The sequence below is a fragment of the Hydra vulgaris genome, chromosome 03 (assembly GCF_038396675.1).
Source record: "Hydra vulgaris chromosome 03, alternate assembly HydraT2T_AEP".
Lineage (NCBI taxonomy): Eukaryota > Metazoa > Cnidaria > Hydrozoa > Anthoathecata > Hydridae > Hydra > Hydra vulgaris.
In genome coordinates, this window is record NC_088922.1 from 40813360 (window position 1) to 40839696 (window position 26337).

Here is a 26337-nt window from a genome sequence, read left to right on the forward strand (position 1 = left end):
TTTATTGATTTTAGCTTGTCTGTCATGCAGTCTGTTTACATTACAAAACTTTGAGTAAGCATTTTTTAGTAAAAAACATTTGACTTAAAGGTTACAAAAGAAAACAGTTAGTGTGGTGTTTTGGGTAGCAGCATGGTTTGTTAGGCTCATAAAATATTTTTCTGTTTATTTTTTATCTGAACGTCCTATTATATATATGCAGTAAAAAAGTGTTTTAAGGTTGAAGATTACTAGGAAAAGTACATTTGTAAAGTCTTGGAGCAGCTTATAGAAAGTAAAAAAACAAAAACGATTTAAATACTGTAATTTAAACGCAAAAAACAAAAAAACTGTTTAAAAAAAAATACACCTCATTTTGTATTTATAATATAAATTATAGACCATTTTATTAGCTTTATTCAATTGCACGTTACTAGTACATACCTTACGAGACTTTACCAATGGAAACTCTATTAACAAAGCTTATTTCAGTTCAGTATTTTCTTTTTTTTAAATTATAAAAAGAAATATCACTAAAGCGCAAAAAATAAGACTGCCAATTACGATAACTATAGCAAAGTATGATTCTCCAAAATGTTAATTAAGCTGTCATCAAACTATAAAGGTTTAGTCGATATTCCAAAATCACCTTCGCTGACAAAACGTTTTCGACCCCTAAAAAAATTAATAATAAATTATTTATTATTCAAATTCACACTATAATTGTACATATGTACAATTTTACAAACTATAAATGTAGCATAAGTCATTAAACCTTTAAAATGCGCGCTCGAATTAATTTTAACGAGCATATCATTTCATAGAAAAGCACTAGAATTCCATTGAAAAATTAAAAACAATTCATAGAAGAATTTAATAAAATATGTTAACAAATAAGCATAATTTGTTGATTCAAATCTCATTGTGAATTGGAAGCATGAAATAGTATAAATAATGACATAGTGTAGATCACTAATAAATAGCAACTTATTTAAAAACTATATAGAAGTTCATGAACTCAAAACACAAAAAACAAAAGCGTATCATGAAAATATAAAAGATTATTTCTAAAAATCGTACCCGACTTTGTATTGCTACCTATATCAACCAAATTGAAAAATTGCATTGCGTGCAGCTTAAAATACAATACTGAAATTTTTTGTATTTAAATTATGGATAAACACTTTGGGCTAGCAACAGAGTAACCAAACCCTCACAATTTATTTCTTCAAGACAATGAAAAAAAAAATCCAACTTTGAAGCAAGCCTGAAAATACTTTATACAAATGTTGTTGGAAAGATAGCGCGCTAATTCTTTTTTTCCAAAAAAAAAGAAGGTACTTGTGTTTTTTTCCTCAGTTGTTGGATTAATTCAAAACTTATTGCAATTGTTCTGTACTATTATAATGCTATTATAACTTCTCTATAGCAGCTACTATTGGGTATCTTGAAGAATTAGACCCAAGAAAAATTTCAAAATTTTGTTTCTGGCAATCTAGCAAGAGTTTTACTACCACATGGTTTTATTAACAACCCAAAAGATAATAATCTGTGATGACGACCCCCTAATGCCTCCCTCAAACATCAAAATGATAATTTTTTTTTTAATTTGTTAACTACTTCGTTGTCATAGATGGCAGAAAAGTTTTTTGCTCATAATGATGATATATTTCTAATATATTACACTCAAACATACAAAATATATATTATAAAAATCTTCAAATTAATAAAACTGACAAAAAAAGGCAAACATCTGTAAATTTGTTGGGGGTGAATTTTGATGAAAATCTATCAGAGAAACAACATATAAACTCCATTGAGAAAAAAATCTCAAAAAACATAGGTATGATCTATAGAACAAAGACATTTTTAAATTTTAGGTCCTTAAAAAATTTATATTTTTCTTTCATACATAGTTATTTAGTTAAGAAAAGTTAAGAAAACTGTACAGCAAGCAAGAACATGCAATTAGAACTGTATTGTGAGCTGGTAAAAGTGTTCCCTGAGAACCTTTTTTACGTAGACTAGTTGCCTTAAATATATTAAAACTTAACATCCATATAGTTTTATAGTTCATGTGTAAAACAAATATATTAAAACTTAACATCCATATAGTTTTATAGTTCATGTGTAAAACAAATATATTAAAACTTAACATCCATATAGTTTTATAGTTCATGTGTAAAACAAATATATTAAAACTTAACATCCATATAGTTTTATAGTTCATGTGTAAAACAAATATATTAAAACTTAACATCCATATAGTTTTATAGTTTATGTGTAAAACAAATATATTAAAACTTAACATCCATATAGTTTTATAGTTCATGTGTAAAACAAAATGTAGACTGCCTCCAAAAAATTTTAAAACTTCTTTCTGAAGAAATAAAACATAATTATTCTACATAAGTATTCTACAAGAGTAAAAACCATAAGTATTCTACAAAATTTTCCTTTAACAACTTATTTGTACCAAAATCTTATTCTAAACTGAGTTCTTATTTAATTTAGAATCACGGGCCATTTTCGTGGAAAAGTTTATTGTTGCTGAGAAGAATATTTCACTTACTCAGTTTAAAATTGAATCAAAGCGGTGCTTATGACACAGATTTTGATTTATTTTGTTTTAAGTGTTTGTTTTTTAAATAGATATCAATTAACTAAAATCATTTAAAATCAACTAAAAAAAAATGTAATTAATTTAAGTTAACCTTAAATTTAATTACGTGGTAAATTCAAAAACTAAATTAATTAACTACTGACATTATTCATTATCATTAATTGCATTTTTTTTTTCTTTTTCTTTTTGGTTCTTTCTTTTTCTTTTTTTGTTTTGTATTTGTTTTATTTAATTTATTTATGGTATTATCTATTAATCAAGACGATCTTATTTTAATGAAAATATTTCTGTAAACATCTTATTTCTTAGTTTATACTTTATACTCTTGGAAAAAATTTTGATATTTTTGATATTTGAAAATTTGACAATAAAAAACCATTTATATTTTGGCGTTAGAAATCATATAAAATGTCAAATGCTGAAGGCATTTGTTATTTTATATGATTTCTAACGCCAGACTAATCTTTAATTGGTCCAGCTCAAGTAAGCATTTTTAATAATAGTCAAGTTGATTCATACCAGCACTTGATAAATTTAAAAAAAAAAAAAGGATAAAAAACCTTGCGGAAAACAAAAAAGCTCGCTGTTTCAAAGTCAGTGTTGGCTTGGTCTGCAGCTGAATTAATTCTTTGCCATTGTTGGTATCTAGACCCTGTGGTGGTTATCTTTAGAACAGTTGTGACAACTAGTTTTTATTTTTTAGCCTTTAAATTGGTTGTGACAGTGCATGACAAACAGGTGCAGTCATTAAACCATTTTTTAGTCATTAAACCGTTTTTTAAGAGTTAATGTAAAAAATAAAAAAATTCTAATAAGCAAAAATACTGTTGACCTCCTAACAACTACATAAGAAAAAATTAAGCAAAACACCTAGCAGACAGCAAAACAAAAAAATATTGTAAACAGTGTTATATGAATACAAATAATCACACATAAAAAACATTTTAAAGCAATAAGAACCATAGAAAATATATATAAAAATAATTGATTTTCCTAGCATTTTAAAGTAAAACATACCTTGAGGGCGCTTTTTGTCTCAAAGATAATGGAATAATATGTACGCGACAACACATGTCTAGTAAACTATCCAAGTACTTATAAGCTCGAGGAATATCAAGAACCAAATCACTGATGATATCAAAAACTCGCTCAAAACCCTTGGTTAAATAAAAGATAGTAATAAATAATTTAAGTTGATAATAAATACTTAAAAGTTGATAAAAAATTGAACATAATTTTTTTTTTTTTAAATAAAAAATTACTGAAATCATTTGATCTTCGGTTATCATTGTTGCATCAGATAAATGATGAAGTAAATTTGCGATAGCTTTAATGGTGTAATCTGAGCCGCTTTCCAGAGCTATGATAACAGTTTCATACACTATTTCATGGTGAAAATGTGGGACATCAAGATCCATAACGCAACGCCCAAATTCACTTAAATCATTTGATAACAAATACTCTTTGATCATTAAATCAATCTAGATATATAAAAATAATAATTAACTCTATGAAACTTAATTCTATTTTAATTCTGAAAAATCTAAAATTTATTTTATAGTTTTACAATGCTGAACAAATTTCCATACACTAAAGTGTAATAAAACGAAAATAAAAATAAGAAAAATAGATTAAGAATTGACTACTAAGCAGGCTTGGGGAGTAGCTGTTTTTTGGTGGAGCCAGGAGCCACACAAATCGAGTGGCTCTCGGCTCTCATGTTTTTTTTAAAGGAATAGAATGTATGTTTTTTTTTACTGTAAAAATTTTTTATTCATTCATTGTTTAACTAATTTTTTGAATAAATTATTGAATTTTTTTTAAAATATTTTTTCTAACAGTTTCAGTCTTGCGATAAAAATGAATATTATAAAAATGAATATTATAACAATCTTGCATTCAACAAAATACTATCCTTTAATAGCATTTCTTAATATGCTTTATTTTGAAAAAAAAACAAGTCAAATATATATAAAAACATTTTTACAATATTACATATATTCCTTTATATTACATTTTTATATTGATACTTGATTTTTTATTTTGAGTCTTTTAAATGTCGTTAGAGCGTTTTTAATGTCTCTAGAACATTTTGGATGTCTTTTGAATGTTCAAAAGACGTCTTTTTTAGGTACCCTGCCTACTGGGTAGAATTAAAACTAAGAATATTTACCCATGACATTTTTCTTTTTAAATGTAGTATGCAGTAGTTGAGTAGTGATAGTAATACATTAACCCTGCAATCATGAAAGTTGGTTAAAAATGAATTGCTTTAATTGGTTTGGATTTGGGTTGGCAAATGTGATCAAAAAAAATATTCCAAAATATGCGATTTTTGTTTATAAAGTATGGGAGCCATAGCCGAGCCAAATAATATATCCCTGATAAAAATCTTTGAAAAACATTTTGCTCTAAATTTTTAATTTTGGTTCTGCTTCACTAAATAACTTAAAAATTTTGTAAATAATTATATAAGTTATAAAAAATTTCAAATGAAGATACATGCCAATTTTATCAAATACAAATTATGGTACACAATAAAGCTAATTTTTTAAGCAACAAATTGCTAATTTTTTAAGCAACAAATTTGAAAGAAAGTGCAGTGTCAGCTCTTTTTGTACTTGTGTACTTTATTAACACCACAACAATGACATTATGAAATGATTTTAAGATATGCATTAAAGTTAGCTCATAATATTATTTTTTTTATGACATCAAAGCAGTTGAAAACTAAAATTTAGTTTTGTTGCCAGAAATTTAATTTATTGTAATTAACTATAAAAACAATTTTCTGCTAAATTTAACTTATACTTTATAAAAAGGTGACAGGATGGCATCCCGCTGCATCTTGCCCCACTTCGAACACTGATACACTCTAATTATTAGGAATTCAGCAATCAAGCAAGCACTTTACAAATTTGTAAAAAATGAAAAAAAACACAACTGATTCCGATTTAAAATGTAGCATGAGTTGGCAGAAATGGATTTTTCACATCGATTGTTGAAACATATGAAGAACCTGACTATAATTTAAATGGCTCAAAACATTTATTGATAAGTAAAACAAATGTTTATATGTTTTTTATGTGTAAACTAATTCTAAAACAAATGTTAGTATTATTATCTATGTACACAACTTTCTTAACACATCACATGTAAAATGCAATGTCTGCATTTAACTAAATTGAAAGAAGTCTGAAAGAAAGTGTTTTAATAACGGAAATAAATCACATTTAATATTCTGTACAAAGTTGTTATCTGTCAGATATGTCTATGACTTTCTTTCTACCAACATAAAATATGCCTGACATTTTGACATGTTTTATGCCTGAATTGTTTTCTGACAACATAAAATACTTCTGAAATGTTTTCTGTGAACATATTTCGTCTGAATTGCTATTTTATATTCTTGAAGAACAAATCAATCAAACAAATTTATAGCGCATTTTAGGTTAATTTGACGATTATACTAAAAACTTAAAACTTTTAAACCCTAAAAATCCAAAACCAGCTGTTTCATAAGTTTTGCTGAATTTTTCAGCAATGTACCATATGCCAGAATATTGTAGATAAAATAGATAGTAATTTGTAGATAAAATATCTACAATATTTGTAGATAGAATATCTACAATATTGTAAGAATATCCCTTATTAAAATGTCAATATGTCAGTATGGAATATTATTAGAATGCAAAATCAAACATTTATTGTAATTTTTAATTAAAAGTTGAATTTTAACAGTTTCCAAAACGAAAAATTAAAGTAAAAAAAAAAAGTTAATGGAGGTTTAAATCAAAAATTTGATTTTAAAATTTGTCATAGTTTAGTTATATGAACCTTATATAAATACAGGGTGGATGCTTGAAATCCGGACTTTTTTGACACAAAATAAAAATTACAATAAAAGTATTAGTTTCAAAGCTATATTTCTGAAATTTTAAACAGTAATATACACATATAAGAGCTTTCAATTACTCAATCCAGCTGCCTTTAGCTTCAATGACTTGCTCGATACGCTTCCTGAACCTGGAGCAGGCGTGCTCCACCTCATCGGCCAACATGTTGGCAGCTGCAGTAGTAATTGCTCGCTTTAGAGATTCAACAGTGTTGTAATTTGATTTATTGGTATCACGTTCCAAAGTGCCAAAGACATAATAGTCCAATGGATTGAGATCTGGTGAGTTTGGAGGCCAAAAGTGCTTCGACCAGAACATAGGAAGATTCTCTTCAAGCCAACCCTGTACCAAATTGGAGGTATGAGCAGGAGCTGAGTCTTGCTGAAACACATATGGCCTACCATTGGAACACTTGTCCATCCAAGGTTTCATCACCTTAATCAGAAGGTCCAAGTAGACTTCTTTGTTGACATTTTGGCCCTTTAGGAAGAAGTGTGGTGGCATGACATAGCCTTTGCTGGAAACAGACATAAAGACATGGCAGAGGCTGGAAATTTTGTCTGACCAATCACTGGGACATCTTCTGGGTTTTGAGCCAACTACCTGTCATTTCTTCTGTTCACTTTGACATCCACAGTAAAAATTTTCTCATCGCTGAAAAAACGAAGTTTACCGGCAGCTTCATGTTTTATTTATGCTAAAAGAACGGAACACTTAGCCACTCTCTTCTCCTTCATTGAAGCAGACAGCATCTGCCTGACTTTCAGGACATAGGACTTGTACCTAAGGTCATCACAAATCACTCTTCTCATGGTGTAATGAGACACATTCATATCTTTGCTCAGTTTCCTGATGGAGTTGCTGGGGTTTTTGTTGATTGACTTCTGTACTCTGCTGATGAAGGCCTTATTCCTGATTGGTTTGTGAGCAGTCTTTTCTTTTCGTTCTACAGACTCTGCATTACCATTAAACCTCTTTGCAATATCATAAACTGTGCTTTTTGGGAAGCCAAATCTTTTTATAATCTCTGGGACAGAGTGCCTGGCGCAGAGGGACTCAACCACTGTAACTCTACGGTCATATTCCTTTGACATGATGTGCTAAATTTGCAATTTTATTTTTTCCCCCGAGAGTACAATGTTTGTTTTGATTAATGTTTGAATTTTGCAACATAGAATTTAAAAACAAAAAAAAGCCGGCAAATTTAAAATTGTCCAGATTTCGAGCATCCACCCTGTATAATAATAGTTACACAATAAAAATAAGAAAAAAGAATAATATCAACACCTATGTCACTGATTCACAATATCAATGTCACTGATTCACTAATTCTATAACATTATAAAGAGAATATTGTCGCAAGATAGTTATAAAGAAATTCTCTAATAAAATTTTTTAATTTATTATATTTCTTTTGCTTTCCCAAACTATACTTCACTTCCTAAAACAATTTATATAGTAGCTAAAAATGATCGCCACAAGCACTTATTTTTAGCAACCATATATACAGTTATAAATCATTTATCCATAAAGCATGCATTTTGGGCAAATTTAAATAAATTTTTTTAGGCATTTTAGCAACCATTTTAGGCAAATTTACTGGTATTAAATAATTGTGAAAAATTATTATTACCAATAATAGTTATAGAAATAATAATTTAAAAAATTATGTAATTAGAGTACTGAATACTTTAAAGCTATTCTACAAAAATAAACATTGTTATGGTGAATTATTCTTAATAATTTGTAATAAGAAATATTTAAAACTTTAGATTGTTTCTGTGAAACGTGAAAATTTTCTCTTGCTGATTTTTTAGGTTTTAAAAAAATATTGCCATTAAAAATAGTTTTTTTCAATTAAAACATTCCAATAAAACTTGGTATATTATAACAATGTCAATGTTCTTCTTATAACATAATCTAACGGTAATTAATTTACACTATATTAAGTTACATGCTGTTGTATAATGGTATATTATATAATGGCCATTATAAAATGTAGCGTTTATATATTTATGGGCCTTTAAATCAAACATATACAGTATAATCTATCATAATTGGGTCTTTTTTTAAAAAGCATGAGTTTTTCGGAGAACGCCTATATAAAATAAATTTTTTTTAAATTTTAATCAAAACTACATTTCCAAACAGGAGAAATCCAAATTTGAAATTTAATAGTGTTCCAATATTTTCTTGAATATTTTTATTTGACTCAAATAAAAATATTTAAGTAAAAATATCTAAAGATTTCAAGCATGCATTATTTCTGGAAGTTATCTTAATTATTAAAAATTTTGGAACTGACTGTTTAACTCACTTTTTTTTAAAAAAAATCTAGGTGTACTTGATGTAGTTAAGGCAATTTTTAAATTATTCCAATTCTTTTGTTTGGAATTAGCATGATTTTGTTAGCGTACTATGTCCAAACATGAGCTTGAGATATTATAATTTTTTTTTAAGAAAAAAAAATTATAACATCTCAAGTTAAAATTTAAAAGAAACTTCTCTTTTTTATATAATTTTCAAAACATTTTTTTACCCCTAATAGTGAACCTAAAAAACACTATTTTTGAGTCTTTAGATCAATTTTGCCCAACAAGGTTATGATTTTAGTTGTAACTTTTTCAACCATTACAGATCCTAGATCCTAGTTCTGGTAATAATTAAAAATAGTTGTTGAATTACAATGTTTCTATCAATTTTCATCAAAATTTTAAAAGTTTCAACCAAGAATGAGCTAATAATTAAGAAAAATTACCAATAAATGATCATAACAGATCATATTAAACTATGATGTTCATTTAACCTAAACGAATTTATCTAAAATCATATTCAAATCTGGACAAGCATGTGATTTTTAAAAGACTTTAAAAGAAAAATGTCGGGCCTGGTTTTTATATGGTTAATATTTTATACATATTACTTCATTTAGATGTTTTTTCTAAAAAATAGTAATAAATTAAAAAAAAGCATTAACACTATGAATACCATACTCAAGACCATTGAGAATAATATATTCAGAACAAAAGATAACAAAAGCAAGGGCTTCCATAACAAAATTTTTTAATGTAACAAATTTCCGAATTACAAAAACAAATTAAACATAAAGGAACTCTGAGCAGGCAGCCAGTCAGTCTCCAAACTTTGAAGGGATAGTCATAACAATGACTTAAACACAAATAATAACAGGTTTTATATAAACATGAATGTGCAGTTAAGCAATTAACTTAAAAAAAGCTATAAAAAACAAAATATTCATGACAACTAACAAATAACTATTATAAATAAAGAACTACTTGTAAGCTTACCAAGTATCTAGTGATTATATTTAAAAAAAAACTTATGAAAGGCAAAATCCATAAAAGGCATTTTTTATTCTAGTTAAGATTAATAAATTACAAAATCAGTAAAACTTTAAAGAAGGAGAAACAACTTCAGATGATAATAACAATAAAATAGACAGAAATAAAATAAGACAGCTCCACACCATTTGTTAATAAAAAGCTATTTTTTAAGTTTTTTTTTTCAAGTTCTTTAACTTGTTTTTCCATAAACTCAACATCTTGTTTAGTTTGAATACTTTTTTTTTGTGAAATTTGTAAAAGAAAATTAATAACTTTCTTTTAAATTTAACAAGGTCACATTGCTGTGGTGATAAATTTATATTAAGTATCCTAGTAAAGTTTTTAAATGATTAACCAATTTTTGTTTTGTCAACTCCATCAAGACATCGGGGTCAAAGATACAGGATGCTTTTATCAATGAATAATTCAATAGAGACTAATCACAAGTTTTTCATCATTAAAAAACAAATTGCTTGGTCACCTTAAAGAACTCTTTGCTTTGAGACAATGTAATCAAATTATTTTTTTCAGTTCTTCAGAAACAGCAAATCCTGAGTTAAACTTTTTATCAGGTAATAGATTATTAGTCAAAGAAAGATCTTTTAACATTTTTAACAAATAAGGTTTTTCAACATTTTCCAGCTTCTATACTTTTCAAGGACATCTGGTTTTGCAATAAATTCAAGCAACTTTATTATTATTTTCTTTACATCAATGTATAAAAATGGAACCATTGAATAGTCTGCATGGTATTTTTACAGGAAAAGCTTAAATTATATTTGCAATGTAAGCAAAGAAATGTAACTTGGGAAGCAAAAATGTAACTTGGGAAGTGATCTTGAAGTATCTTTTTTGATGTCTCATAACTTTTACATTATGGCTGTTTGAATTTAGGTAAGGATTCATTTCAGAAAAAAATTAATTTTTCAAACTTTTCGTTTTTATATAGGCTAAAATATAAATCTAATACCATTTGGAAAGATGAAATATAAATCAAATACCATTTGGAAAGATAAAATATAAATCTAATACCATTTGGAAAGATAAAATATAAATCTTTCAGAATCATATATAGTTATATTAGTTCTCTTACTTTTGTATCAGTCGTATTGATTAACACTTTTGCATCAGCCAAGTCAAATGCTTCACAACGAATGTCGTCTGTCTTACTATAATTGCCACTAACTAAATGTTGTGTAAAAATTCAATTGTCCCAAGCATGTGAACTTATGTTTTGAATGAAGCTAAGGGTGTCCCAAAACACAACATTTTCGAAAAATATACACAGAGACCCCTTAATGTGTTCTATATAATAAAAAAACACTGGATTTAGTAGATTTAGTAGAAGTAGTTACATTGTTAGGCAGAAGTTAAGAGGATAGATAAAAGAATCAGTAACAGAGTTATAAACTTCTCTCCTTGCAGGACTATCGTGTAAAATAAAATAAGCAGCATTAAAAACTTTTTTTAGACTCCATTCTGTGACAACCTCTCCAGTTTTTAAACTACCATATGGCAATATGCAAACTGCAAGTTCCGATGTTAAAAAGAAAATTTAAAACAGTTTTTTTTTTTTGTAATTCACCTCCCTAAGGCTGAGAAGGCCACTACAGATGGGGAGGTTACTTGTGGTTATGACCCACTCTCAACTCTAGTTTTAATCAAGCTGGTGCTGAACTCATTGAAAAAATTTAGATTGACTTGTGGACCATCCATTTATATTTGATAAAGCTTTTGTTATTTCCAAATTTTTAACAATATCCCTGAAATGAGTTAATGAGTCTTGGTATGCTGTATGACACACCAAGACTTATTAAAACTTGTTCCCAAATAATGAACATTTACACGGTTTCTATTAACTTTCCAGAATCCAATATAAACATCCATTTCAGAAAGTTGGGGAGACCTCATTCAAATTCTAATCAAAAGCATAGAAATGGATGTCTACAGTTTTAAATTTTCTAACCAATTTAAAACAAGGAGCTAAACTGCAATTTAACTTATAGGAAGTTTAGTCTCAACTCATCTGAAATTGTGAAGCTATGGCAATGTCTGGAAACAGCTGTAAAAACATGGCTCAAGTCATCATTTGAAAATAGAGAAAATTCACTTAAATATCTGAAATTTGAAAATATTCAAAATTCAGATATTTAAGCCATTGTGACTTCTAGTTTTTTGACACACAAGTCTAATGTATTTTGTTTTTCTGTATTTGAAATCAGAAAATACTCATTAGAGTCAGGAAAAAACAGATAGTAAAGAACTTTTCTCTTTTGGTTTTGCAAAGAATGCTTTCACTTTTCATATTTTTATATTTTGCTTTGCTCTTTTTGTGTGGTCTGTCAGGGCAGAGCGCTAATTTGAAGAGAGTTTAAAAGGAATAAATATTGTTAAAAAGATTTAAAATAAACATAAAAAATCAAGAATTAAACACTAAGCTACTGAAAAACAAATTATAGAAATAGAACAAATTTCCAGTTTTTCCAGCATATTTTTTAAAAACAGCCTTTCCTCCCAGCTTCTCCACCAGAGTGGACACCCTGCTGGAAATAATAAATTTTCACAAAGATACATCAAGAAACTTTATATATACTTTGATGGGAAAAGCTTTTTTTCCTGGTAATTTAACAAGATAACCTATTTGCTAATAACTCAATTAAAAAATCAAAAATTTATTGGTGTTATATTTAATAAAATAGGACCCACATAGTCTTACTTTACAAACTCTCTACTATCTACTATGATATACTCTCTGCTATTTACTATGAATAAGACACTAAAATTTAAGTAGCTTTTATCTAATTATTATAAGCATAATTAGTGTATAATACAGTTCCAATAAACTGTCTTTTTGTACTCTATATATAAATACAAAAGCTTTAAAAAAATAACTTACTTCTTTTACTAGAGTTTTAACAGGTCTTGTGCCGCCACCTAACCCCCATACTGTGTCTAACCTTACCAATCCATGCTTCATTTGAAGGTAGCTGTTTGCAACATCCAAACTGACCCTTAAAAAATATTTATTTATTATAAAAACAAATTCATTAAAATAAAAAATCATTAAAGAACATAGACAACCTATGTGTATACTCTCAGGTCAGAGACTAATTCTAACTATACCCAGGGTGTCTGCCAATATTTTAAGGTGAATTTTCTGATTTTCCCCTGATCCCCTAACTGTTTCCCCTGATCCCCTACCTGTTTCCCCTAATTTAAGCTAAAGTTACCCAAACTCAACTTCAGAAAAGTAAGACTCAATTTCTTTTGGAAAAATCCTTTTAATTTCAAAAATGTAAACATTAATACAACCCGCATTTAAAGTATCAAGAGAAGACCATACGTTGAATAAAATCTTATATTATGTGTTCAATATAAAACTTACTTAAGCTATGTAAGTTTGATGGAGAGCAATTTTCCCTGATTATCTCCTGTTTTTTTGCAAATATCTGAATTACCTGACTTTTCCCTGATCTGACAGGCATCCTGTATATCTGTTATACAACAAGAATCAGCCAGTAGTGCAATCTATTAACATTACTTTGATTTAATGCAAAAATAAACCACTCAACTTTAATGTCTATAGTTCCACACCGAGTTTGGATGGGTTTCCATAATGTCATTTTGTTATTTAAATATTATGACACAATTGTAATAAATTTTTTTCAATTGGTGAAATATTTTTTTCTAAACTTTTTCCTGGTGTTCACTAATTTGCTGAGAGGCAACTGTAGCAGAAGCTAACTTTACTATGAATCAGATTTATCATTTCCCTAAGTTATCAGTTGTGAATGAAAATCCAGAGGGTTGAAGTAAAAAGCTCAGTGACAATATTACTAAAATCATTAACAATATTCAATCAGCATATTTTATTTTAAAATTGACTTATTAAAGTGAACGACATATTGTCACAAAGAGATCACATTCAATAATGGCTGCCTGTTCTAGGCAATCAAAAGGTGACGACTTTATTAGGACAAGAATATATCTTTTTATGTTATTCACCTCCCCAAGACTGAGAGGGCCATGACAGTCGAGGAGGCTACTTTATTGTGGTTACAACTATCTCTTAACTCATTAGCTTGGAAATATGAACCTTGAAAATAAAACTGCTGTGCAGAGAAATAAAGCGTTACTACTAAGGATGTGGTATGGTACCACAAGCGCTTTACCACTGCCACATTTTTATATAGTTGCATTATCAGCAAATAAAGCCACTTTAGAGGTAGGATTGTCAAGAAAGTAGTTAATACAAAAAAAAAAAAAAATGCAACTAACACAAAAGGAACCAAAGAACTAAAGCTGAAACTAAGAAATTTATATGGTGGTCTTTATCATAAAATCAAAGAATTGAAATGAGTTATCAAGGATTTCACTCTAAAGCATAATATAATCAATGCAATTAATAACTTTTATAATATAGCCCAGTAAAGTTGAAAAATCGCCTTTAAAGGTAATAACTATATTAAGAGGCTTTGTAGATTGTATTTATAGACATGTTTATGACAGTTTAATTAAACAATAATGAATAGAGCTTTAAAGACTTTTTTTTTTAACTTGAGTAAATTCCAGCTTTTATTTGCTCCCAAATTGAGCCATTTGTTTTTTCCAATATTAATTAAAAGCAATTTTTATTTAAAGAAGAACATACTTAGACAGTGCATCTGGATGTTCTAAATGTTGCTCAATATATATTGGGTTTAAACAGTCATCAGCAACACATCTCGCCATAAATCGCCCTAATACCTAAAAAATATTTACATCAGATGATTGTGAAATTGTTAAATATTTATAACCCTGAAAATAATTTAACATTTTTCTTAGCATTAGATTTCATATTTTGCTTTTATATAAAATAAAAAATTCAACTGTTTAATATAAACAAAGAGTTTGACACTTACATGAGCTGCATCAGGAGTATCTAGCTTAAGATCATCTAATGCGTTCATAAGAGCTTGGAATCCTAAAATGAACTTTATGAATGGAGAAAAAATAATTAAACTTAAAAAGCTTTCATTAAAATTTGTGCAACAAAACAATTGTAACGTTGAACTATGGAACTGTAGAGATGCAATATTTATAAATTTTAATATTATACCAAATATATTTTTTATAGAACATTATACAGTTGCAATTTTGCAAGAACAAAAAATGTTTGTATTAACTTCTAAGAAAAATTTTATAAATTTAAAGATGTAGTAAATCTACTAACACCCAGTAAAAGGAGATAATTATCCTTTTATTGCTTTTCTTACATAAATATAACTATTTGTGTCAAAAAAAAAAAAAAAATTGTTTGCATTTGTCTAACTACATAATTTATGCTACTGATAACAAAAAAATAATTTACTTGGTTCTAAATAAAGTTGAATGTTTGAGATGTTTTAGTTTTAAATTTGGTTTTAAGTTTATCTCATAACTAGATGAGTAGAACTGTTACGGATGTATTCTGAAGTTTGTCATTTATCAGTTGATTGATAACAGTATTAAAAAATATTTTTAGCAAGGATCACCATTTTTGGATATTATCAGCTTACATAAAAAAAATGTAATTTAAAAATCCATATTGGATTTTTAAACTAGATTAAGCATATTAAATGAAGGTTTGTATTATAAAAGCTTTGAAATATAAAATTAAACTTTGCAATTCAAATTTTTGAATTTAAAACATACCCATTTCAATATCTGGTTCTGCTAGAATATGTAGTCCAAATAAGTCAGATATCAGCACAGATACTAACTCTCTTTGTGCACCCTGAAAAAAAAAATTATACAAAAATAACAGATACCAGAACCATCCAAATTTGGTCCCCCTTTTATAAGTTTTTGCAAATGTTTTTTTTAGTCATCTTAAATTCAAATCATACATTAATTTATAAGTTAATAAATTTTATTTATATTTGATTTTTTTAAATGTTCAGTAAATATTATGAGAGAATAAAATAGACATTTACCAAATTTTTAAATATTCGTAAAACGATAGGAGAAAAAAAAAAAAAGGGTAAAAAAGCTTTAAAGTTTTTATTAGAATAAGTATTTTTTTTAATTACTTATTATTAGATTTTAACAAATACTGTATTACAATAATAGTAATACAATATTAAACAAATATTGTATTACTGGCAAACAAAAAACTACTTTGATAACTATTGTTCTTACTTTTTTCTCTAATGCCAAGCTTACTGCCAATTGCACAATCTATCAAAAAAAAAAAAAAAAATTGAAAATAAAAAACAACAACTTGAAAATAAAAAAAGATTTTTTAACTTTTTAGATAAGATAAAATTAAAAAAAATACTCTGTGCTTTAAATGTGTAATATTTAATTCCTCCAATGATGCCTAAACAAAATGACTGAATATTAGACAATAAATTATAATTATTACATAAAAAGACAAATATTAAAAAGATTACAGGTTAACAGTATTTAAAGGTAATTGGGTTAATGCTAAAACTACAATTTAAAAAACATTACAATAAAAATGCCATTACTTACAACTTTGTTACAAATGATTTTATATCCTTTTTAATTTGTAATTATATATATATATATATATATATATATATATATATATATATATATATATATATATATATATATATATATATATATATATATATATATATATATATATATATATATTTAATACATTTGTTTTAGTGATAATGCAAAACTAAACAAATAAATACTTTTATACTTTGTATTACTTTTGTGTAGTCTAACATAGAAAAATAAAGTTTAAACTAGTTTGAACTTTCTTTCAGAAATAGTTCAAACCTGTTCAGGTTCAAACTTCGTATTAAAAAAATAGTGGATAAAACTTATTATTTGGTATGAAAGAAATCAAAACTAAAATATAACAATACAATACAAAGATATAAGCAAATTATCAAAAAATTTAACTAAAAGTGACTGAGTAAAAAATGATGGAAGTTTATTTGGCTAGGTACGGTAAGATTCAAGCTCAGAAATCAAAATTATTTAAAAGAAATCTCTGGATGTTCTTAAAACTATCTAGGTGTGTCCATAATCATAATCATCATCATTACCCATGTTGGCGTTATTATGAAGTATATACAAATATATAAAATACTTTTATACAGTCTGATTATATATCAGTGATATTATATTTGTTATTGTTGTCATACAATAACCTCTTACAGTTTTGCCATTGTCTTACTACCTTAATTTTATTATAGTAAAACAAGTTAGTAATTACTTACGGCAACTTCTCCAGTGATACCATGATCAAAATATTCCTATAGAAATAAATTAAATAAAAATAAAATTTTGTTTTTATTTTATAAAAACAAAAATTTGTTAAAAATAAAATCATTTTTTTTTGAATACAAAATGTGTTTTTTGTTATTTTAAATATAAAGTTTTATAGAAATTTATATTTTTAAATAGTTCTAGTAATTAATCATATTTTAGAGGAATGAAGCATGGTGCTGATTTTAGAAATATGAAGCAGAGTGTTGACTAGTTTAGATATGAAAGCAGTGTTGACTAGTTTAATGTAGAAGTAGAATGTTGCATAACTCAGAGTGACTTCTTTAAATTAATCGATAAAAAGTTTTTTGTTTTTTTTAAGCGCTTAAATAAGTGCTTAAAACAGATAAAAAAACATCCGAAAAAACCAAAAAGAAAAACGCTAAAATGTGCATAAAATGATTTTTTAACTAAACTTTAAACAACTAAAGCCCAATAAATTGTTATATTTTAATTGCCTTTTTTTTTAAATGAATGCACTTATTTTTTAAACTAAATTTTTAATCTCTTTGATACTTAACTAGTTAGAAATTTGTTTCTCACATTCAATATTGCAAAATAAAATACTTATTGTAAATTAGTTATAGATGTTTTATTTGCAGCATGAAAATAATTTTACTTCCTTAAAATTAACATATTTTTATTTGTTATCATTAAATTAAAAATAAAAGGATAGGATATTCTAAAAAACAAATTATGGAGTTTAAATTCAAACATTCATTATTTTATCTTGACCTTCAGAGCTCCAAACTTGTTTAAAACTTTAAAACTCAATAAGAAAAGACTTTAAGAGCCCTAAAATCTGATATTTTTAGTAAGCCAATATCAATTAGAGTATATTTTTGAATTCAAGAGACAAAAAATAAAAAAAGTACTCTCTCAAACAACTATTAAATCATTTAAAATTGATTACCATTTAATCAGTAAAAACCAAAAGTCATTACATGAAAAATAGTAAAGCAGAATGTATTTATTAAGTTGATTATTTAAATAAAAAAAAAACTAACCATTATAATTGGAGTGACAATTTTATCAAATTCTGCAGATGACAAATCTGGAGTTACTTCGTAAAGGATAACATCATCACTCTGTAACACAAGGAAAAAACTAAAAGAATTCACTTTTGCTATTACAATTATAATGTTTTCAAGCAGATTTTGTGAATTTAAAGTGAAGCTTTAAAATTTAAAAATAAAAAGACTTACTTCCACTATGTCAGAGTCATAGTTTGGGTCATCTGGATTTGTTTCTTCCTCTTCATAAACCTCTCCATTTTTACCCCATGTTCCTTTTCCACCTGCACCTGCTGAAAATGTTTGATAGAATAAAAATACATAGTTCTTGTTTTTACATATTAACTAAATCTATGAATTGAACATATTTTTATTAACTTTTTTTTGTTGTTGAGGGAGATACTCTAAATGGCAGAAGAAAAAAAAGTAATAGCATGGTTTTTAATAACAGTAAATTAAATAATTTCTTCCTTTTTATGTAGAAAAGCACTATAAGAGTGCTCTTCAACAATCTTCTTTTCTACATCAAGACAAAGCAATGTTAAATTAAAGATATATTTAAAAAATGTATATATTAAAAAAATATTCAGAGAATATAGTTACACAGTCACACAACATATAATATTATTTGCAAGATTAGAAACTATTATTTATGATTCTTTGAAGATAATTTTATTTAAAAAATTCCTAATTGCAAAAAAAAAATAATAATAATAAATTATATTATCTAATAGTATATATAAACATACATTTCTTGGGTTTTCCTTGACCCTTTATATTCTTAGGCTTTCGATCATGTGCTTTATCCTTTGCTGGTTTAACTACATTTCCAACAACATTTCTTTCTTTTTCATATGCCGAAAGACTAATACTCTCACTCTTGCTCCTTACTCGTGTTTTAGGAACTTTCTTTAAAAGAGCTCCATTTGTTAACATGTTTCGTTCTGATATCGACGACGGTTGTAGCATGTTTTCTGAAGCTGTAGGAACTAACCTTATTTCTGTATCATCAACATCCATTATCGAAGGAGATAATATACCAAATTGGAAGATGTATTTTACAAACTACACGCAGTAATACATAAGCAATGAAAAACTTTTAGAGGATTATTGTAAATAATGTTTTTGCAAGTTTCTTAAATAAGTTCTTCGAGAATCACATTTATATCATTCAGTCTCCAAAAATTTAAATTTTCATGAAGAAAAATAAAATATTTATATGATCATGCAGAAAATTTAATATTACTTAAAACTCGATTGAGGTTTTGCAAATATAACATAAAATCAAACACTCAACAACACCATTCAAGTCAGATCTCAAAACGTGTCTTGTTTACGACATGCGTTATAAAAGAAATCACGTGTAATGCCCGTATTTGGTTTTAGTTTCAAAGCACCTCCTCTTAGTCTGTAGTAAGATTCTCTGAAAATAAGTTGAAATTTTTTTACAAGGTTTTGATTTTTCACTTTAATTTTTAATTTTATAAAAAAATGTGTTTATCTAAACAGTCTTTTAACTGACTGTTCCGATTTCATTTTTCAGTTAATAAACATAATAATAGTAAAAGTAAATAAACATAAAATTTAAAAATAAAAAAAAAACGCAGTCGACAGGTTTTAAGGGTTTACCCCTTCCCCCTGATTTTATTTCTAAAATCACCCCTGTTTATTATCTAGTAATAAGCTTAATGGGAAAACAAAATGTTAATATTGTTTTATTTGCAATAACAACAAGTTGTTACTACTCATTTTTGCAATTCTTTTAGCAGCTCATTGCATTTGCAACACATTATTCTACCCAGTAGTGTAGCGAGACGGGGGCCAAAAGGGTCCAAAGGAGAATAAACATAAATTATTTTTTTTAATGAATAACGTTTTTTCTTTAAAAAGGCAATTTTTATAATAAAAAAGCGCCTTTTTTTTCAAAAAGTAAGTCCATTATTTAATCTAATCAAAATTTGTATTAAGACTTTTTTTTCTACTGAAAGTTGAAGCATTTTGCAAAAAGTAAGTCTATTATTAAATAGTTTTCTAAAAAACATACAAATATAAATAGCTTTTTTATCGGAACAGTATTGTTTACAATTTAAGCTTTGCTATTAAATTATATTAATTTTGCGGGTTTTTGGATTAGCAAAATCACCAGCGTATACATTCTTGAAAACAAAAAAAAAATTATCTATAAATGATTCTTCTAGATTTGATACACCACAATTTAAATAATTCAAAATAATAAGCCTTAAAAAAAGCGTGTCCGCAATAATACTTTTTTTGCTTGCTTTAATCGCTAATGCGCTCGAAAACTAAAATATTATTTTCAATCGTAACTTTTTCTCTTAATTTATCTTTTAATTTGATGACAAATTGCCATAAAGGAAATTAGCATAATAAAAGAATAACTTGTTGACGTCATTGCAAACCAATTTGAAACTAATAATGACGTTTATTAACACGTACTTTAGTTGTAATCAAGTACTTTTTGGATACTAAAAAAAAAAAAAGGAATCTCAGCTTCCCAGCAAACATTAAAACGTTAAAATTTTCTTTCCTAAGTCATCACCTTGCCGTAAAAAAACGTACCACCGGTCTTGTTGGCCTCGTAAGTTTAAACCTTAAGCTTAAAACTAAGCCTCGTAATCCTCAGGAAAAAATGTAAGTATTGCAAATAACTGAAAAATGCATTAAAACAAAATAATAGTTATATGTAAATGAATGTTTTAAAATGATTTACTTATTAGGTTCTAAAATAACACTCTTCGCTTTTTTTAGGCATTCTTTGAGTGTTTTTTCATTTAATTCTTTTAAATTATTAAAAGTGTAATTTATAGAAAATTCCTTTATCATATTTTCCTGCAGTCTAACTTCAATTTGATGTTAAATAATTTTTAAGCAAAGTTTGATCTCAATAATAACATTAATTAATGAAACTATATCAGTTAGAGAAATATTCAAGGTTGTACAGGAACAATAAATTTGTTCTTTAAAATAATAGATTATGTAATTTTCTCTACATTGAATGGAGCACTGTATGCTAATGACAATTGTTATTTATTAAAGAAAATGCAAATAAATCTTGTGAAGATAGTTTATTTGTAAATAAGTCCTTTTTCAATTTGTTGGTTTGGCATGGGCAATGATATTTTAAAAGCTTCAATTTTTGCTTATACTTGTTAATACATTTATTTGCATCATAATTACTTTTATCCTTGTAATATCACCCAAGCATCCTGTATTATTGGGCCAACATCATATTGCGTTAGTACATAAGATTTTCAGTTGGGACAACCGCATTTTGCGTTAATTGGCCGAACTGCATTAGATGTAGGTGGGTCAACCGCATTTTGCATTAGTTGGTGCAACTGCATTGGATTTGCAGTTGGGTCAAACTCGTTTTGCGTTATTTGCCACAACTGCATAGATTTGCAGTTGAACCAATCAAATTTTGAATTAATAAGCGCGACAACCTTGGATCTGCAGTTGACTCAACCACATTTTGAGTTAGTTGGTATAATTGCATTGAATTTCCATTTAACTAACCGCTATTGGCTTTAGTTGGTCTAAAAGTATTGAATTTGCAATAATACTATCAATAAATTAGCGATTATTCAAAACGATTGTTTTGGACGAAAAATAACGGATTTTGGCAAACTTTTATGATTTCGATTCAGAACCCTAACTATTGCGCAATCCCAGTGGAATGACGTCTTTTTTCACACATTTCATATTCACATTTTTACATTCTATTTCAATTTTTTTTTTTAATTGTTATTTTATTATTATATTAAACTATTATATTAAATTATTTTATTAAAATAATTAAATTATTATCTTAAGATAATTGTCATAGTAAGTTTATTCGTGCATTTTGAAACTTCTCTATTCAATTAAAACTTTTTCATATCTCACAAAAAAGCAGCAATAAAATGCAGGTTTGCTTAAAAACACTTTGTCCCTAAAACCCAGTAAGAAGTTGGATAGCCACTAGCTAGCAACAACTCGTAACAATAAAGACTTGGCCACGAATATTGCTAGCTAGAAAAGGTAGCGATTAGCTAGCAAAAGTTTGCATTCTATTTTTATAAATTAATTATTCATACAAAGCTGTGGTGTGTATACACTTTTTAGTATATAATTTTTGTTTTAATAAATATATATTTTTAAACTTTTTTAATATATACAGTTTTGTTTTTATCTTATTGTCGATAGTTTTTTATAATGTATACAATTTTATTATTATTATCTGATTGTCGATTGCTTTTTAGCTAAAAAGCTATCGACAATCACATCACAGCTTTTTAGCTAAAAAGCTGTGATGTGTATACACACCAAAGCTTTTTAGCTAGCGCTGTCGACAATCTATAGATTTATACTTATGTTTTTCGCAAATTACAAAGCTAAGATATAGAGCAACTAACATATTGTTTTAAAATCACTAGTTAAAAAAATACCAAATTAAAGTTCATCTAAACGTCATCTAAACGTCAGTATCTTATGTTAGTTGTTGATCTGACTATTTGTAATAATTAATATATTATACTCTTTTATTATTGCATTTTTGTTGTCATCATTATAACATTTCCTATAAAAAGCATTATGATCATATGTAAATGAATATCGACCGCCAGCTAATATAAGTTATAAAAATATATTTTTGCTCTTTTCTTATCTAAAATGATTAAAATAACTGTATATATTAGAAAACATGTTTTGTACAGTTAAGTTGCATTTAAAGTTTTGTACCTTAACCCTAATTATTTCATGTAAGTAGCATCTAAAGAAAAATATGTGACTTTATTTAAATAGTTATAATAACTGATTTTATTTAAAAAAATTAGTAATACTATTAGTAATACTGACTGAGTATCGTAACTTCGAAACACAAGTCTTTGCAAGATTGTAAGGATTGATTTTTCTAAATTTTTTTAGACAGTTAGGACTGATTACAAAATGGTTAGATTTGTTCTTTTATTGACATAAGGTAGGTCAGAAGTTGCTATATAATATATAACAAGCTAAAATATTAAAGAGTTTCAAACATTGCATGATTTTGGTCAAAGGAACAACGCGCATCGGTCAAAGGTACGTGTTGTACCTTTGACCAATTGACTTTTTTTTTAAAACGCGGAAAAAAGATACTTCTTGGTCAAATGAAAAAAATAGTCCTAAGTTTAATTTTTGGGCAAAATATGAGAAAGTATTATATAGTTTGAGTGGTTTAAATTTACTCAATAGGTTCTATATGTTTCAGGAAATAAAATTGAAAATTTTATTTTCTGAAACATATAGAAAATTATATTGATAATTGATATTGTAAAAATAAAAAAATGAAAAATAAAAACTAGTACTCAATATTTAATTTGAAATAAAAACATCTACTTTGACCAAACTTTCAATATCATCTCATAAGTTCGGCCGCTCTATACCAATAACGTATCGCAACCTTAACGTCACAAATAATGTAAACTAAATGTTGTTTTATTGTAAAATTATTGATTAAAATGATATTAATTCAGGTAATACCAGTAACTAAGGAGGGTGTCACCCCGGGCTCAAAAAAAAAGTGTTTTGGGGCACCAAAGAAAGCAAGAAAGAGCACATAAAAAAAGGCCTTTTTAAATATAAGTTGAAGTATTTATGTTGTAATTAGTCAACTATTTTATTACTTCGGCCATTATCACATTTGCAACGCCACTGGTTAATATAATTAAAAATATATTTTTCAATTAATTTAAAAAGGTTTTTTCAATTAACAAACACTACATTGCTTTAAATGAGATTTGCATGTTTATTGGCAATTCTTGCACGTATCGTTGATCATAGCAGAACAGCAAGATCCACACAACTAATCGTCACAGGATTCGTAACGCATCCATAATTGTCGTTGAGCTGTAATTTCATCTCCAAAAAAATGCAACAAGCTTGATATTTTTTAGAACTCAAAGAACCGTTAGTTAATTTTGAAATTATGAAGAAATTTTTTATTCAAATAAAATACCATGGTGTGCATCCATTATAAAAATGTCAAAATTTACCGGTAAATTTACAAGTGGAGCTACCGGTAAATTTTACATTCGCAACACATCAACATTTTACAATATTAGTGCTAATTGTCTCTTTCGTTGTTTATCCGTGAATGACCGAAGTTAGAGTATTTCAAAATTTCACTTATTTTTATAAAAAAAGGAGTTAATTTTGACAAATTAATAATTTTTTTTTTGTAAATATAATTAATTTGGTGATTTTTAACAATACTAAGATTAAATATGATCATTTATTTTAATAATTTGCTTATTTTAGGTTTTAATAGTATTCATTTTTTTATATTGTTGTTTTGCTAAAGAATTATTTAAGCAGGTTGCGTATAAACATTTTTTTTTTATAGATTCATATTTACGAACTAATTACAAATATTATTTGAGAAAAAAAAGTTTGTAAAATTTGAGTTTTGCATGTTTTTAAAAAAAAAAAATTTAAATGACTGAAGTTACATGGTGACCGAACTTAGGCGATTTTACGGTATATATTTTATTTTTAATATTTGAAAATATTAAATAAACATATCGGTATTGTGGTTTATACTCTTTCAGTTAATTACGGAGACACGTTATACCAACAGCCTGCAAAGCTGTCACTGACATAATATGTCGACATAATATGTCCGACATAATATGTCGACATAATATACGAAGATATTATCTTGGTGGAGACGTTCAAGCAGGAAAATGCATTAAGATTTAAAAAATTAAAAGTGCGAGTGTTAAAATAGAAGTACAAGTGTCAGAAAGACGGCATAGAGACGGGGCAATTAATTAAATCTTTTTAAAAAAAGTTAAGACATATAAGACATCATGACATCATGTAAAACATAAAAGATACACCTCATTTTATTCAAGTTTTAATTAAACATCGTTTAAGAGTTAAGTGTTCCTTTTTATGTCTAAGTTTATAAACAGGAAAAAATATTTTTTCCGCTTTCTTTTTCATTTCTGGTACTTTTCATAATATTATAATGTACTTATTATATTATTTGTCGTTATTTATCTTTTAATTACGAATTTAATCACAATTTGTTGCAATTATCACAATTTATTACTGTTACTTTATATAATGAGTTTAATAAGTATAAGTTTTTTCAATGTTTTTTAAGTTAGATAAAATTTATTAGAACAAGATTAAAATTATATGTTCTAATTTCCTTATTGTTTACGGTTAATTAGTTAACTTTAGAACCATTTTATATCTTTACAATTTATTCTATAATAGTTTAGTTTGTGTAGCAAAATTTCATGATCAACAGTATCGAATGCTTTCGATAAGTCAATGAAAACGCCTAATGTATATTTAGACTTTTCAAAAGAACTAGAGATTTCACGTACAAATTGGATAACGCATGTTCAGTGAAATTATTTTTTTTAAAGCCAAATTGGTAGTTGTATAAAAAATTATTATATTAAAGATAATTGTATAATCTATTGTACTTAATACGTTCTAACATTTTTGAAGACGTGGAGAGGACAGAGATAGGGCGACAATTAATAATATTTGTTTGGTCACTTTCATTTAAAAATGGGGTAACTTGAGCATTTTTTAATTGTTCAGGAACTAAGATTTGTAAAAAAAAAAAAGGAAAAAAAATGGTCCTCGTTGGCTAATATTTGCCGACTGCCAACAACAGATCCAGTTTTTCCGACTTCAATGTCCATATTTGCCGACTAGTTAATTTATTTATTAATTAAAATTAAGGTTAGACACACCCTACAACCCCCTCCTGGGGACAGCCCTGCTTTTAAGTGTTCAAACATTCTATGACTATGTTACCGCTTATATCATCTTCTCCAGTTGGTTTTTTTTGTTGAGATTTGAAAGCTTTTTTGAACTCTTTAAAAGGTAGTTTGAACCAATGTAATTATCCATCTGTGCTAAAAAAATCTCTAAATGTAGCATAGGTATAAGGAATTTTATTTGCTAGATTAGGACCGATGTCACCGAAGAATTTATTAAATTCATGAGCTATAGCTCTTGATTTGCATATAAGTTTGTTTTAAGATATAATCGTTTGGGGAAGGGAACTTGAGCATCTTTTTTGTCCATCACTAATTTCATTCATTATTTGGCAAATGCGTTTTGAGTTATTTTTCAAATTTATCTATGAATCTTGAGTAGAAATTTTTTTTCATGTTTTTAAAAACTTTTTTAAATAGTTATTTGTA

At 26.8% G+C, this 26337-nt stretch overlaps 1 protein-coding gene across 1 annotated transcript; it reads right to left on the minus strand.

The window, feature by feature from the left end:
* Positions 1–292: 292 nt before the first annotated feature.
* On the minus strand, positions 293–19552 carry LOC100202819 (programmed cell death protein 4). The gene is made up of 13 exons (XM_065793228.1): positions 18877–19552; positions 18320–18420; positions 18122–18202; positions 17066–17101; positions 16141–16182; positions 16002–16040; positions 15516–15597; positions 14744–14805; positions 14494–14588; positions 12739–12853; positions 3865–4083; positions 3620–3759; positions 293–654 (listed from the first exon to the last, which is right to left on the minus strand). The coding sequence occupies exons 1-13, from the start codon at positions 19145–19147 to the stop codon at positions 597–599; spliced, it is 1341 nt and encodes a 446-aa protein (XP_065649300.1). The 5' UTR covers positions 19148–19552; the 3' UTR covers positions 293–596.
* Positions 19553–26337: the final 6785 nt, after the last annotated feature.